Source organism: Hemiscyllium ocellatum, chromosome 2 (genome assembly GCF_020745735.1).
Source record: "Hemiscyllium ocellatum isolate sHemOce1 chromosome 2, sHemOce1.pat.X.cur, whole genome shotgun sequence".
Taxonomy (NCBI): domain Eukaryota; kingdom Metazoa; phylum Chordata; class Chondrichthyes; order Orectolobiformes; family Hemiscylliidae; genus Hemiscyllium; species Hemiscyllium ocellatum.
Window position 1 is genome coordinate 43,488,410 of NC_083402.1, and position 17,329 is coordinate 43,505,738.

The 17,329-nt window shown below is 41.0% G+C and overlaps 1 protein-coding gene across 1 annotated transcript in view; it reads left to right on the forward strand.

The window, feature by feature from the left end:
* The window catches only part of msh3 (mutS homolog 3 (E. coli)), a 274,896-nt gene extending 258,672 nt beyond the window's left edge, over positions 1-16,224 (forward strand). Inside the window, exon 24 of the mRNA XM_060843997.1 lies at positions 15,211-16,224. Coding sequence (XP_060699980.1) covers positions 15,211-15,292 — 82 coding nt within the window. The 3' untranslated portion in view covers positions 15,293-16,224. The remainder of the gene's footprint in view (positions 1-15,210) is intronic.
* The last annotated feature ends 1,105 nt before the right edge of the window (positions 16,225-17,329 follow it).

A 17,329-nucleotide genomic window follows, 5' to 3' on the forward strand; every position in this document is an offset into this window, starting at 1 on the left:
CGCTGTACAGTTGCAGAAAGACATCCCTGCTTGTGTGCTCAACTCATTGTGCTATGAAGGCCAACACACTATTTGTCTCCTTCACTGCCTGTTGCACCTGTATGAAAGCCAAGTTAATTTGTAAGCTTGATCTACTTCTGTAATTAATATTTCACATTAATGTCAGCTAGGTGGGAAGCTTGAGTATCTGCAATTGTTAAAATTTCAGGTTTTCTGCTAATGGTAATTAAAATACAATGTTGATGCTACATTGTGTTTTTGGTCATGATGGACAATTGTGTTAGATATGAAGGAAGATATATGCAGTGTTATTACGTTGTAGTTTGATGGAATTTCATATTATTTGTTTGTATTGTACACAATTTAGTGGGCTTAAGGGAATTTCAGTTATGTGTAGCAATTAAGTTCATGCAGTTATTATTGAAGGAACTTGGGACCAGGGTCCATGCCTCCTCTGCCATTCTAGATCATGGCTGGTGATCTGTATAGATCATACTCTTTTACTTCTACTAGCACCATCATTTAATCTGTTTTGTTGTGAATGCTACATGCATTCAGTTGGTGCTTTTTAATTCTGTCATTTGAACACCATTCTGTAATTTGACTCTGGTTAACACTAGTACTTGTTTCTGCCGCTTTTCTACTTCTCATATGCTATCTGAATTCTCACTAAGGTTTCCATCCTGCCAACACACTGGTTTCATACCTTCTCAATAACACCAACAAATCTTCCCATGACGATATTAGTTCCAATCCTAATATGGCGTAACCCATCTTCCTTCTACAGATCCACTCGTCTCTGAACTGGCACAGTGCCTCAGAAATCTAAAGGTCTCCTTGATGCATAATGTTTCCACCAATGTGTTCATTCATTCAATCTGAGCATTTCTTTATTCAGTAGCACATGATACTGGGAGCCATTTAGACATTACTGCTTGAGAGAGCCTGCCTTTTTGTCTTCTTGCCCAGCTCCTTAAATTCTACTTTCAGGACCTCATCCTTTGTTCTAGCTGTGTCATCAATGCCAATGTGGACCATGATCTTAGCCTTTTTAACATCCATCAAATGAATGCCCTGCAGTTGCTCAGTGAAATGCTTGGCCTTAGCACCAGGAGGCAATTGACCATCCTGAAGTCACAGACCTTTCCCACACATTTTATTGCCATATGAAGTGCTATGAGTACAAAATATTGAAATGCTTGCCATGATTGATCTTCCATACTGCTTCCACCCAGTCTGTGCAGCTGAGCCAAGTGTGGTACCACGAGTTTGGGAAGGTTCTTGCTCTTGTTATTCTGGCAAACCATCACCCTCATAAGTATTCAAAATGGAAAATCAGTTGATAAGTGAGATAATCTTAATGGACCTCTTCCACGCACATACACCATCTACCTGGTCTTCCTAACTCTGTAGTCGTCACCCATTTCCCCCTCTGTCTGCATGCTCTTAATCCACGGTGTGACCATTTTGTGTCAGTGTGATATCCGTGTAGGTCCCAGCTTCATGGATGCACCACAGTGACTCCAATTCACACTCAAGTTCTAAACCGGCAACTCAAAATTTTGAAGTCAGAGACCCTTCCCACATATTTGGTTGCCACACAAAGGGCCCACAAGATCGAGTATGGCACAAGATGGACTTTCCATGCACCCAGTTTATCCGGACCTGCCTTAAGCTTACTTTCATACTATTCGCTTTAAACTAGAGATTACAATATAGAAAATAAAATTACTCATCAATCAACTCCAATAAATTCAGCTCTTTGCAAACAAACATTCACATTGGATACCCAACCACCAATCCATTTGGGTTTGCTGTGCTGGCACTGTGGTGGTGCCTGCTGATTCTCAGCTGCTGCCTGGGACACAGAGGGAGAGCCACCCTGACCCACAATGATGTTAAAAACCTCAAAATTTGCTCATGATTTCTATCCTCCCACTGTGTGCTGTTTCTGGTCATGTCTACTGCGTTGAACTGTCACATCAAAAAATGCTTAAATACACTTCTATTTTGATTTAAGACTATAAATCATGATTACGTACTTTTTAGTTGATAAAAGATAGCTTATTTACCTGAGAAGTCACAATTGTGTCTCAACTATTAAAGCTCCTTACACTCAAATGTTGGTAAAACAAAATCCCTTTACATTGGATGAATTATTGTTGAAAACACTAAAACTACCAGTTCTCTCTAATGAACAATAGCTACGCTTCATAATAAGCAGTAGCTTTCAAAATTGAATACTCTGTCACTGTGAATTCTTTACACTGGGATCATTAAACATCTCCTACTTGATGATCATCTGCATAAACAACAACCCATGAGGAAAAAGCACTAGACAGTAAGTCAAAAACCTAATAGAAATAGACATTCACAACAAAGCAAAACTTGCCTAAGCTGAGCACTCAGTAGCAAGCCTTATAGACAGAAATTATTTCAGTCACGAAGGTACTGCTCTCCCTTCAGTCTTTGAATTATTTATAATTATTCAGTTTGCCTCACACATAGGTCAAACTTGTATTCTGTATCTGTGTGGCTTTAAGTCTAAGGAAGAGTAAAAACGTATTCTCGGTTGGTTGAGCAGTCAGATTCTGGATTGGTTTTCTTAATCTCGAAATGGGGATCCTTCAACACCACCTGCTTGTTTAAGGACTTTGACCTGGTGAACCAGTTGGATTCTGCTTCTCACAGACCAGTGACAAATCACCACTAAGCACTCAGTGGAAAAGACTGTTTGCATGTATTACACATAGTAGAATCATTCCTAGCTGATCAAGATATTTGCAGAACCTGCTCATAGTGATTTTAGCAGGTTTTATCTCAACTACTTTGCAGTTTACAAAGAGAGAGGAAGTTTCAAGTCATCCCTGAAGTCCACAAAATGTCCAGTGTGAGTCATGTTGTCTGTAATTACCTAAGTATTGTAGCTGCTATCACAGTACCACAGGGGTACTTCTCATATATTTAAGTGGAAACTTTGTGCTATCAGTGTAAAATATTGTGTTTCTGTTTATCATCACCAACATAATGATGAAAACTGAAGTGTGTGTTTGAAAGGATTTGATTGTTACCCCTCGTGAGAAGCTTATTGTGGCACAATTAAGTTGACCACTTGTGGTGGATTCCAAACTTGATTCCATGTCCCAAAAGTAACCACTGAAGGGAATGTGGAGAACTCGCCTTTACAAAACCAAGCTCCAAAAAGTAGTGTCTCACAGCAGTTGTGTTGCACTCTTTTGCATTGAAGGATGCCAACAACTTCCATCATAGATTGAAAGATGAGCTCAACTCCCTGTGACAGAGCATGCTGGTCATTATAGTTAGAAAGTAAAGTTTTTTCTGAGGCTACGTTGTATTCAAAATGCATAAACCTGTCAGGAAACATGCTGCATTGCTGTTATTGACAGCTGCTAAGTAATACTTTGCTGGAAAGTATTAAGGTATTAAGCCCTTGAATCAGTGCTCTTGGACAAACAACGTTGTAAAATGGAACTGTTTCTAAATTTGTTTTCTTCAGCCAACCACAGTTTGGTGGTGATCACGATTGAAATGTAACTTTCCACATTATGGTTCTCAGTCCTCGGTGAGGATTGTGTGTGTTTAATTTGGTCCACAGTGAATCTTTTGCCATTTTTTATCCTATTATAAAATACTGCATCTAAGAATAATTTGAATGGTGCAGTTTTCTGGCCACATGTTCCATCCACCTGTAGATGATTATGCATTTGACACCAGTACAGGAAATGTCTTAGTGAATCTTATGACAATATCACAAATATTTTACTTTGTCTTGCTGGTATGAATTCTTACATTATACATGTTTTGATAACATTCAAATATTCTTTGTGACATATCTGTTTGAGGCTGGCTTTGAAGATGTTAAATCACCCAGAGTATTTTCAACCACCTAAAGTATATCCCAGTGCTTATACCGTTCATGACTGGCAGTGACATTTCTAAATAAATGGGAAATTGGCGGGTGACTGCCAACTTGGTGAATAAAAATGATCCTCACAAGGTGTCAACACATGACATTAAATATATTTTAGAAAGTCTTTACCCCACGCAGCTAAGATCAGTAATCTTCACTCACAACAGTCGTAGGGGCGGCACGGTGGCTCAGTGTTAGCACTGTTGCCTCATAGTGCCAGGGTTCAATTCCAGCCTCGGGCGACCGTGCAAACTCCACACATTCTCCCCATGTCTGTGTGGGTGTCCTCCAGGTTGCCCTGGTTTTCTCCCACAATCCAAGATGTGCAGGTTAGGTGAATTGGCCATGCTGATTTGCCTATAGTGTTCAGGGATGCGTAGGTTAGGTACAGTGGTCTGTGGTAAATGGAGAGTAGTAGGGGAACGGGTCTAGGTGGATTACTCTTCAGAGACTTGGTGTGGACTGGTTGGGCTGAAGGGCCTGTTTCCACACTGTAGGGATTCTATGACTAACTCCTTCATGTGAATGATGGCTCCGTCCTCAAAACATGAATTATCAACTTGCAAAATGCTATACCAGGCTTTATCCATGAAGTAAGAGATAGAGAATTTCTTTAATGGGATTCTAAATTGAATGGGTGAAAGCAGAAAGACACGGATTCATAATTTTTGAAATGATCAAGGATTTCAGGCATTAAAGAACTCAGCTCCTTATTCTTGTGCAATTTTCCTATATAATCCATTTTCAGATGGGGCCTTTGCAGAATGAAAATTTTCCAAGATCTTTTTCTAGGATGATAGCCAAGGAATTAGCCACAGAAGTGCTGGCTGCCAAGTGCTCTTTGATTGCAGTATGTTGGTATGAAAGGCTATAACCAGGTCACTGAGCCATAGAGTAATAGGAAATCAGCTGATAAAAACTTCTCCCATGTATGTCTGAATATAATCCCTTTGAATAAACCACTATCATTGAACAAACCACTATTATTTAAAAGCCTTTTTTATATAGATACCCTGTCATATTTCCTAAGGTTAAACCTCTCCAGCAACAAGCTGTTCACACACATTGTAACTAAGCAACAGTAATTCCATAAAATAATCTCCTCACGTTATATTTAAGTACTAACTTAATGCTACCAGCTCTCACAATCAGTCCCTTTTAGTTTCAATTGGCTGAAGTTTGCTGCAGGGATTAAGAAAGTGACACCATTTCTGGATCTAGGCTCCATCTGCTTCCCAATCCTGTCTGTCAGCATAATTTTGCAGGAAGTGGCCAATTGGTAGGCTGCCTTCATGTTTGCCATCTGATTTAAGGATGGCGGGTGGTACATAAGTACAGGAGGGTCCATCAAAGGAGTCAAAGGAGCTGCTAGCCATTGAGAAAGCTGGGTGGTGTTCATGCAGATGGGGAGTAAGGATGCCAATTGACAGCAGCACTCAGCTCATGATGGAATTGGCGATCCACAGCACAGGGTCAATGTGTGCAAATCCTACATGTGCCTGCAGATGTGCTATAAGAACTATCTATTCCTTCAAGTACTGAGTCTTAAATTCTGATAGTGGTGCTCTGACTTCATCCTGTGTTCTTGTAAGGCAGTGAGTTGTAGTTGTAGAGGTATAACATTCAGTTTAATTGGTCTCTCCATTGTCTGAGGTAGTAAATCATATTGTATGTGAGGTTGCTACGTGCAAGCTCAGCTTTCAACAAAGTGGTCAGAGCTGGGAGCTCTTCAAGGAGCTAGCCCAATGTACTTTTCTAAGATTTTGGCAGGGCTTTGTACCTTTAAAATACCTCCAAGGTATTTGGAAAACTTCCCAGTGTCATACATTAAAAGGGAGTTCAGGTAAATGTTTAACTTGGTGCCTGTTGTTGTAGACCATCTGCCAGACGTAGAGAGAGCCCAATTCACATTGACAGTAAATCTGCAATGCCCATTTTGTGCCTAGGTGGAACGTTGTGCACTTGGCCATCATAAGGCTCCACCAAAGTTAATCCTTCATTGTTCAAACGATACAGATTTTCAAACACCATTAGACCCAGGGTCAGTTGAGGGTATGGTTTGTAAATAATTCTGCCAACTAGTATGTCAGTATCCAAACCCTTCCAGAATACAAAGCCATTTGTAAAAGAAGGGCAGAGGTGATCAGATTTGTTTCCAATTAACTGCCCGTTAAGCTCTGTATCGAACTCGGTGACAGCCTGGAAGGGCCAGAAGGAGGTTTTCAAAGTGAACAGGAAGAGTGAACCATCTTGAGACACGTGGAGGATTGCATGGAGCCATAATATAGTGATCCTGCTGAATTCAAATGTTGAAACAAGATGGTTGTTCAACTTGAGCTCTTCAACTGGTGGTTGCCATCACTGACAAAGCGAGTCAAGTGTTTAACTGTTTGGTCACTTAGATGAACTGTGAGGCTATAGGCCTTCTGCTCTGCTGTCCGCTCCAATCTACAAGGTTGAGTATGGCCAGCCATGACCACCCACCTGCTTTTGAGTATTGCACTCCAAAAGTCAGTTCCTGGCCCAGTCAGCACCCAGCAGCACAAACTGGTCAATGAGCTGGATGGTCCAAATTAAGGTTTTGAATTTAATGTAGCACCGCACATCAGTGGGAAGGGTGGGCCTGAAAATGATCAGGCATCTAGTTCTGGACTCCAGACTGAAGATCCAGCCCATTGTTTGGCTGTGCATCACTCTCACTGTTCGTGTGTCTCAAATGACAATAAATCACCAGTGCAGATGAATTAGGGTTTAGGTCACGAGGTCATTATTTAAGATCAGACTAATATAAGTTTAGCCTCAACACCACTTTCCTGTCTATTGTATACAAACTTTGTTCTGTAGTTCCAGAATATGTCTACCTCCGCCTTGAATACAGTCGATGATTTAGTGAACAATGAACAATGAATTCCAAAGGTACTCCACCCTCTAAGAGAAGAAATTACTCAGCTTATCAGTCTTCAAGGAGAGGTCCCACATTGTGAAACTGTGCCATGTGTTTCCTAATTCATCCACAAGGGGAAACATCTCTCAGCATCTAAGCTGGCAAGTCCCTTCATAATATTACTTTTCACCCTTCCAAACTCCAAAGAGTTTAGGTTCTACCAACTCCCCCTTTTCTCATAAAACAATGTTTTTATCCCAGGAATCAACATGATTAACCCTTTCTTAACTGCCACCAATGCAAATGTGTCCATTTCTAATTAAAACGCCCAAACTGTGCAGTCAGTACTTTTGGTGTGTTCTCATCATTTACATTTACAATCACACATTTGGAGTGAGACATCCCTACTTTTATGCTCCATTCCTCTGCAATAAAGGTCAGCATATGATTTGTCTTGCTGTTTACTTACTGTACCTATGTGCTGGCTTTTTGGGTTGTTTATCTGGGCACCCATGGCCCTTCGTGCCACACCATTCTGTAGTCTGTCACCATTTAAGTAATATAGAACTTGTGTATTCTTCTTACCCTAAAGTGGATTACCTCATATTTTCCTGCTTTGGCTCACATTTGCCATGTTTTTGACCACTCACTTGACAAGTTGTTTTTTCAACTATCTTTGTATCCCAAGCAAATTTGGTTCCAATACTATTAGGTCATTATTTATGTTATTGATATAGACTAGGCATAGTGGATGCCCCAATATTGATCCCTGTGACACCTCACTAGTTTGCCATCCTGAGGATGAGCTATTTACTCCAAAACTGTTTACTGTTTTTAGCCCATCCTTTATCCATGCCAATCTTCAAGAAACTTTTTAAGTAGCACTTTACTGAATGCTTTATGGAGATAACATTTTTTTTACATTCATTGTCATAGGACATGGGCACCAGTTTATATTTCCCACCTATAATTGCTTTTCAGAAGGTGATGGTGAGCTGCCTTCATAAAGTGCTACAATTCATTATGTGTGGGTACATCATAACGCTGTTACAGTGAGACTTCCAGGATTTTGACCCAGTGATATATTTCCAAGTTAGGATGGTGAGTGGCTTAGAGGGGAACTTGAAGGTGATGGTGTCCCCATGTATCCGCTGCCCTTGACCTTCTAGATGGAGGTGGTTGTGGGTTTGGAAGCTGCTGTCTTTGGAGCCTTTCTGCAGTGCATGGTACATACTGCTGGTACTGAGCTTTGGTGGTGGAGGGAGTGAATGTTTATAGATATGGTGCCAATCAAGCATGTTGCTTTGTCTTAGATGATATCAAGCTTCTGAATGTTGTATCTGAGAGGTCATGAACAGTGTTGAACATTGTGCAAACACAGGCAAACATCCCCACTCTGACCTTATGCTAAAGGGAAGGTTATTATGGGTTACCTGAAGATGTGCCAGGTATGACTCCAACCAGCTGAGCATTTCCCCCATTTCCCACTGATTCTAATTTTATTATTGCTGCTTGCTGCCCTATTCCATCAAATGCAGCCTTGCTGTAATGAGGTCAGGAGCTGAGGGGCCCTGGCAGAATATCTCTGAGCATCAGGAAGCAGGTTATTGCTAAGATAATGCTGTTTGACAACATTATTGTTTACACAGTCTATCAATTTACTGGTGATCTAGGGTAGACTGATGAGGTGGCAGTTGGTTGTATTGGATGTGTCCCTTTTTTTCTGTAAAGGACATACTTGGGCATTCTTCCACATTGTTGAGTAGATGCCAGTGTTATAGCTGAACTGGAGTCCATCACCTCTAGCTCCTGTGCCAGTTTCCACCAATAGGAGTGTAATTAGGCTGATTTCCAGAAGGGTTGTATGAGAACACCAGCTATTGCTTTAAATTGCTGTCTCCCAAATGCTACAGTTCGCAGATTCTCTCTGCAGTATCCCCAGAGAGAAATGAACCTTGTCATTATGCCTTAGGAAAAGAAAACCTAAGGTAAACAGAATTGTTATGGATGTCAACTTGGATAGGAAGAGTTACATAACACATTCACACCTGCAAAACTCATAAATAATTTCATAACCTTCTTATGTGGATTAAGTTCTAAGTTAAATTTAACAAGTGGCTGCAAATGCCATTACAGAAGGCTGCTTTTGGGAGTAGTCCTGATCGAACACTCCCCACTACCACCAATCCCGCACACCACACCCCCCAACCCAGCCAACTACTAAACAAAAACAGATTAAGCCATTCACTTTTTGATATCATTTGACATTCATGAAATATTCGTAGAGATGTGTTCTTTAGTGTGAGACCAAGGTTACCATGCCTTCTATTATAGTCATCTTCAGTCATCATGTTGTTTTCCATTGATCTCCTCAGCATTGTGCCTTGTGAGAAGGCCAAAAGCTTTCTCTTTCCAAGTGTATTCATTTGCTCCATGAAATGCCATGTTCTGTGAGCTCACTAATAGTCAGAGACACAAGATTTCCAGTGAGACATTTCAAAGTAACTAATTACCTTTAGGCCTTAAGAAGTTCACTCTCGGAGTGGAAACTCTTCACTGATGTTCATTTTGTTTCTACCCCAGAGACTTCCTCATATATTTCCCAAACTGCTTTTTTCCTTCTCCATTTCAAAAAGAAAACACAATAAGCTGAACTCTGAGAGAGTTCATCACTGGTGAAGGTTTTATACTTTGTGCTCACAGGCTGTAGAACCTTTGCATTTTGTCTCTTCTCAGCATAACTGATTAAAAACACATGTATGGAATTTTTAAGAAAATAAGTTATTCCACATATCTCAGCATATGAATCATATTGATATTGCAAATGTTGCTGTAGTGTTATTGGTTTTGCTAATTTACAAGCACAGTGATCGAAAAATGAGAATATTTAGAACAAGAGTAGAATATTCAGTCCCACACTTCATTCATCCATTTAATAAAAATATGGGTGATTGGTTCAATTGTTATTTACCTGCCTTTATTCCATATCCTTTGATTGTCTTACATAACAAAAATATACAGACTTTAGCTAGGACTGAAATCATTGGGTCTGGTCCTGCCATTGACCCAAACCCTAGTACCTGAGTTGAGCCCAGAACCCTGATTATTGGACCCTGATGAACGCACTCCCAACCCTACCAAGGCCCTACACCTCAGTCCTAAAAGCAGTATGGATCAGGTCTACTTTGAGAAATGCAAATAATACTTACATGAATGAGAACTGCTGGGTTGTTGATCATATTTTGTCACCAGCCTTGAACATTGATGTTCCTGACGATCAGAGCACGGCTGTTGTTATCTTCCAGCATTAACCTTGTTGGAGTTTATGGTGATAGTGGGAGGAATGTAATTTGCATGGGGCACGCAGACTAGAACACAATTGTAGATGTTTCCCAGTGCCCAGCTGCCCAATACAGACAGAACCTGGCACATGTTCAGTATTAGGTTAGGGAAAGGATAGCACCTTCCCCCCTGTGCTTAAGGGCCAGTCAAATTTATTTTTGAAAATTGCCCTATTTTCCAGGGAGCCAACTTGACAAGTTTGGTCAGACACAGTCCAACCAGCTGGCCAGTACTCTTCACCGCACTGAGCTGGATCTTACATTGTTAGATTAAGTGCGAGTCAAGTCAGATTGTGAGGAGTGATTATCCTCATGAACTTCAGTGAGCTTTCTCATTGTATCTTACCAAATTAATTACCTAGTTGCGCCCCTATAGTGTTTCTCACATCCGATTTTCATCTCCTTTTACCACATGCTCTGTGGAACAACTCACCACTCAGTGGAAATCCTGGAGTTCACTGGCATTGCTTTGCGCCATCTTTTAAAAGGCTGTGCACCCAGACAAGCAGTGTCCAGTGCTGTCCTCCATCGTTCCTCACATTTACCCTGGATCTGGTAGACAAGGAGAAACCACTTTGTGAACAGGCTCCTGGAGGTCCTGTTGGATGAGATGGTGCTGAACACAGGACTTCATCCTCCCAGCAGTAGACACTGCAGTACTTATTGTCTGAGATTGCCACCAGGGTTCAATCTCGGACATCTGGAGCAATGCTCACCCAGCATTGGAGGAGGAAGATCAATGACATTCTCCACTCGGCCAGGGTAAGTTCCAACACCTTCTCTCTGATTCCTCACACTCGGTATCCTCTACTGCTGTATCCAACTCCCATCCAAGTTTGATACTCTGTCACTTTCACTATTATCTGAAACATCTTCCCTCCCTCACTGTCACTGCCCTATTCCCTGACACCACTGACTCTGCATGCCCTCTGTAATGCTTACTCATTCACGTTGGATGCCTTCCACCTGTACCAACAGTAATAACTGGGCCACTGACTTCCATCTCCTGCCCCTCTCATTCCAGGAGGAAAACAGCCCAGTACAGAGCAGAAAAATTTAAGATGGGTAGTGAGCTGCCCACCATTCTGCTCCCTATCCTTTATGAGGAGAGCATTCTGAATCTGACTGCCCCAAGCAGGGCCTGGACTGGTGTCGGTGGTTACCCTTAACCTACAATGTCAGGAACTCCTGAGTGAAGTCCATCTTCCTTGACTTGACCAAAGCCTAAAGCTAACTATGACAAGATTAAGACCTCTGTGTTTGAGCTAAACTGCAAGATAGAAGGAATATGAGCTCAGTATCTCTGGCTGAGAGGGTATAGTGCAAAACAAAAGACACTGCAAGGCAGGGATGCTGTGAGCATCCAGACAAGCTCCGAGTGAACGAGCAAAGAGCCTGGAGATGCAGTTTGCTGTATTCCATAAGCATGGTGAGTGTCACTGAGTGCAGAGTCATTGGTACAGCATTACAATGAGAGTTTCCAGTGTTGCCCAAGGTTAAAGTGCAGTAGTATCTTGTAAGTGGATTGGAAGTGTGCCATGGGGAGGCTGGTTAATATTGGGTGCCAGTGTTTGTGGATGTGGAGTGCATGCGGCTGATGCCATGGATTGTGCCCTGAGGGTTTGGTGCTGCTTTCCAACATGGAAGTTGTTGCTAACTGGACCTGTCTGATATCCGCTCTAATTTCCATGTTGAGTATCCCAGAGTCTATTTTGTTGGGCAATTTTTGTAAATTCAGAACCTGAATATTAATGAGGCAAGTTGGCCAAAAATATAAAGGAGGATAGTAAAAGCTTTTTTAAGTATGTGAAAGGCAAAAAATTGGTTAAGACTAAAATTGGGCCCCTGAAGACAAGAAACAGGGGAATATATTACGGGGAACAAAGAAATGGCAGAAGAATTGAATTGATACTTCAGATCTATGTTCATTGGGGAAGACACAAGCAATTTCCCTGAGGTAACAGTGGCTGAAGGACCTGAGCTTAAGGGAATTTATATTTGCCAGGAATTGGTGTTGGAGAGACTGTTAGGTCTGAAGGTTGATAAGTTCCCAGGGCCTGAAGGTCTACATCCCAGGGTACTGAAGGAGTTGGCTCAAGAAATCGTGGATGCGTTGGTGATTATTTTCCAGAGTTCGATAGAGTCGGGATCAGTTCCTGTGGATTGGAGGGTGGCTAATGTTGTACCACTTTTTAAGAAAGGTGGGAGAGAGAAAGCAGGAAATTATATACCAATTAGTCTGACCTCAGTGGTGGGAAAGATGCTGGAGTCTATTATAAAGGATGAAATTACGACACATCTGGATAGTAGTAACAGGATAGGTCAGATTCAGCATGAATTTATGAAGGGGAAATCATGCTTAACTAATCTTCTGGAATCTTTTGAGGATGTAGTTCTGAAGATGGACGAGGGAGATCCAGTAAATGTAGTGTACCTGGACTTTCAGAAAGCGTTTGATAAAGTCCCACGTAGGAGGTTAGTGAACAAAATTATGGCGCATGGTATTGGGGGCAAAGTACTAACTTGGATTGAAAGTTGGTTGGCTGACAGGAAACAAAGAGTAGTGATAAACGGCTCCATTTCGGAATGGCAGGCAGTGACCAGTGGGGTCCCGCAGGGATGAGTACTGGGATGCAGCTTTTTACAATATATATTAATGATATAGAAGATGGTATTAGTAATAACATTAGCAAATTTGCTGATGATACTAAGCTGGGTGGCAGGGTGAAATGTGAGGAGGATGTTAGGACAGGTTAGGTGAGTGGTCAGATGCATGGCAGATGCAGTTTAATGTGGATAAATGTATGGTTATCCACTTTGGTGGCAAGAACAGGAAGGCAGATTACTACCTCAATGGAATCAATTTAGGTAAAGGGGCAGTACAAAGAGATCTGGGTGTTCTTGTACACCAGTCAATGAAGGTAAGCATTCAGGTAGTGAAGAAAGCTAATAGCATGCTGGCCTTCATAACAAGAGGGATTGAGTATAGAAGCAAAGAGGTTCTTCTGCATCTGTACAGGGCCATGGTGAGACCACACCTGGAGTACTGTGTGCAGTTCTGGTCTCCAAATTTGAGGAAAGACATTCTGGCTATTGAGGGAGTGCAGCGTAGGTTCATGAGGTCAATTCCTGGAATGGCGGGACTACCTTACACTGAAAGACTGGAGCGACTGGGCTTGTATACCCTTGAGTTTAGAAGACTGAGAGAGGATCTGATTGAGACATATAAGATTATTAAAGGATTGGACTATCTGGAGGCAGGAAACATGTTTCCGCTGATGGGTGAGTGCCGAACCAGAGGACTGGTTAAAAATACGGGGTAGACCATTTAGGACAGACATGAAGAGAAACTTCTTCACTCAGAGAGAGGTGGCTGTGTGGAATGCTCTGCCCCAGAGGGCAGTGGAGGCCCAGTCTCTGGATTCATTTAAGAAAGAGTTGGATAGAACTCTCAAGGATAGTAGAATCAAGGGTTATGGAGATAAGGCAGGAACAGGATACTGATTAAGGATGATCAGCCATGATCATATTGAATGATAGTGTAGGCTTGAAGGGCAGAATGGCCTACTCCTGCACCAATTATCTATTGTCTATTGTTAGCCCTCAACGAGATGTTTAACAAGTGCTAATCCCTGCCAGTAGCCGCTGCCTGGTGAGAATCTCACCACACCACTTGTGAAAATAGGAATGAGAGGATCTCGACGTTGAGCTGGGCCTTGTTACACTTGTGGTCTGATTCTGCCATAAGTCTCACTATAGGCCACATTACTCCCACTTGTATAAGATTCCGCCCACTAGTGGTGTTATTCTGTTATCATCAGAGCAGAGCAACACTTCACCCCAATTTAGCCGTCCACCAATCCTTGCTTTATAAGGAACAGGTGGAAATTCTACTAGAACAAGAGAGCCCAGAAAATCCTGGAAACCGCTGAGACCTGGCACAGTCAAGTCTCATGTTCTTTCCGGTGGATTCCACCAATAAGTAACAGGTTTCAGTTACATATAAATCCCAGTGAAGCACTGGAAGGTTTAGGGACCGTTATGTTTAATACCAGATTTAAATAATATTATGTGAGTGTAAGTTATAGACATACAAGTAGACTACACAGATTCTCAAGCCTATGCTGCTATTTAATAAGATTTTAAATGAACTTCTTGTAGCAACCACATGTGGTATTGCCATTTTCTGATACCTTTAGTGCCGATAACTCGTCACTCTTACTCTTGAGTACATTCATTGACTAAGCATCCCCAGTCTTTGGTGTAGAATCTTAAAGGTTCATAATCATTTTGAGTGGATACAGGTTTCCTTTTTACATTTCTAAATGGCAGGGATACTGGTGAGTGGTAAACAAATGTGTGTTACAGTGCAGATATATAACAGCAAACATGTTAATGCTACAGAACTACTTCCAATTTTGTGGCAAATTCAATGGCATAATCAGCAGGTAATAAGTTACTTGGCTGTGAGCTGGAATTTATGTGGTTCCTTGAACAGTTAGTTGACCTCTGTGTGCTGGGTCCTCCCTAACAGCTGAGTAAGAGTTATGATTTGGAGATGCAGGTGTTAGAATGGGGTGTACAAAGTTAAAAAAAATCACACAACACCAGGTTATAGTCCAACAGGTTTAATTGGAAGCAGTAGCTTTCGGAACGCTGCTCCTTCATCAGGTGGTTGTGTGTGTAGATGACCATAAAATGACATTAGCAACATGGGCAGAAAAATTGTTCAGCCCTCATGAAGGTATCAGTAAAGGAGACTGAAAGCTATCAAACAATGTTTGGTAATATGCTTTGTTATTGACTTACATTTATCTGGGGTAAAACTGTTTATATTTACTCCAAATATGGATTCTTATCTGTTGTAATTGCTAAGACAATCAAGACATTGTTCCTACATCCTTGTGGGATTTACACCACAGCTTCAAAGAAAGACATATAATTAGTTACAAAAACCTTTTTTTAACACTTCCATTGTGTTTGTCATATAAATTACAGCCAATTCTTAATGCCACATGTACAATCTGTCACCCTGTTATTATTATTTCTTGTAGGAAGAAAATGAAATCCTTCTTTGAAGTCTGGAGAATAAATGAAGGGAAAGAACTGATGGACTGGGTGATGGTGAATAAGTAGAGATTACTTGTTCCTGTTTTTTAAAATAAATACATGGATATGAGATGCTGAACTCCTACTTGTGTGTGTTTGGTTTCAAGGGAAACTTGGGATTTTGCTTCACACTCATTGAAAGAAATACTCAATTGCACTGTCCTAATAGGTAGTTGTACTCTGTCCCAGCTTTGTTCTTGTTTACATTCTCCATGTAAATCCTACAATACAAGATAAATATAGATAAGGAAGTACAATTAACACATCTGGACTCATTCATCCAGCAAAACCACTGGGTCCTCATTTCGTTCATACCATCCAACCATTTCTGAAATGATTTATAAGGCTTTTTTTTTGCCTTTACTTACACATGTATTCCATTTTTAGTGCATCAAGAAAGTTCTGATGTCACTGATAAATTTCAACAGTCTGAACAGGGCTCATAGCCTTAAATCATACAGTCTTGACATGTTTTTATAACCTTTGGCCAATTTTATAAAGGTGTTGCCAGAACTTTTGTCTTGGAAAAAAATCCCTAAACATCAATACAGACAACACTTCAACGCAGGATCCAGATAACATTTTGTTATCTTTTCTAAATAAGAGAAACTACTGATTCCCTTTCCCCTCTGCTAGGCTTTTGCTTTCTAAATGCTGTGAAGTTGAAATAAAGCAAACTTTTAAAATAAAATGATGAGTTGGAATAAAGTTATACCATCATGCTTCCTTTATTGCTGCTTGTACAGAGAGTGAAGAAGACAGGACTGTGTGAAAGCCTGCTGCTTTTTAGTGGGAATATAATGTTTAACTTGTGCATTTTGTTAGGAATCAGGGAAAAAAAATCGTGTCTGCCTAAAAACTAATTGTGATACTGTGTTAAATTGGGAAAAAAAAGAACAATTTGTAACCAGTGTAATGTATTGTAAACCAGACCAAATAAATTATAATTTTTTTTTGAATTACTGTTGTTACTGCATTAGTAACAAATTCAATATTTCTTTTTTATTGCCATACTTTATGAAGGTAGAAACTACTTTCCACTGCGTCTCAGTGGAAACTAACTGCTTTATTCCGGAATCTAATCGTCGCCTATCACTGGGTTTTAGTGAGCCATTTGACTATGAGGGCCACTGCTATCACGTCCACACATTGCTTCACACAATATTCACAAGCACTGAGTTCCAGCGGTTTGATCAGTAGTAGCCAGGATTATATGAACTCTCAACAAAAAAAACCAAATGAACTGCAGATGTTAGGAATCAGAACCGAAAACAGGAATTGCTGGAAAAACTCAGCAGATCTGGCAGGATCTGTGGAGAGAAATCAGAGTTCAAGTTTCTGGTCCAATAAACCTTCCTCAGAACTGCTCTGAAGAACGGTCACTGGATCTAATGTTAACTCTGATTTCTCCCGGAGTGGGCGCACTGAAGGGAATTCACACTTGTCCCAACTAAAATCAGAAACAAATTTAAAATATTCAGGTAATCAAGGCAGCTTCTGTAGAAAGAGAAACCAGATTAATGGATAGGATTTTCCCAGGTTAGAGGAGGTGGGTTTGGATGTGTACAGGGAGCTAAATTGCTCGCAATTGACATTGAGTCTGAATGTCACCCACTCTCGGGGTTAACCAGGGTGGGATTGAAAGTGAGCACTATCTGTAGGATCTGTCGGGAGACCAATTAGGAACAGGATTAGGCTAATCAGCCCATCAAGCCTGCCTTTCCACTCAAGATGGCCACGGCTGATTGCACACTTCCATGCTATTACTCACCCCATCCACATAACCCTGTATGAACTGGTAATCAGCTATCTATCAGTCTCTGCCAAAACATACTCCAATGTTGAACTTCCACACTCTCCTGAAATAAAGAATTCTGAAAATTCACAACCATCTTCTTACCTCAGCCCAAAGTGACATCCTTCCCTTATTTGTGGTACCTAGTTCTAGACTCCGCAATCGGGGGGAATATCTATTGTGTCTATTTTTGAAATTTGTGAAATATTTAAAATGAAATCACTACTCATTCTCCAAAATTATAGAGAATACAGGCCCAATTTGTCCAA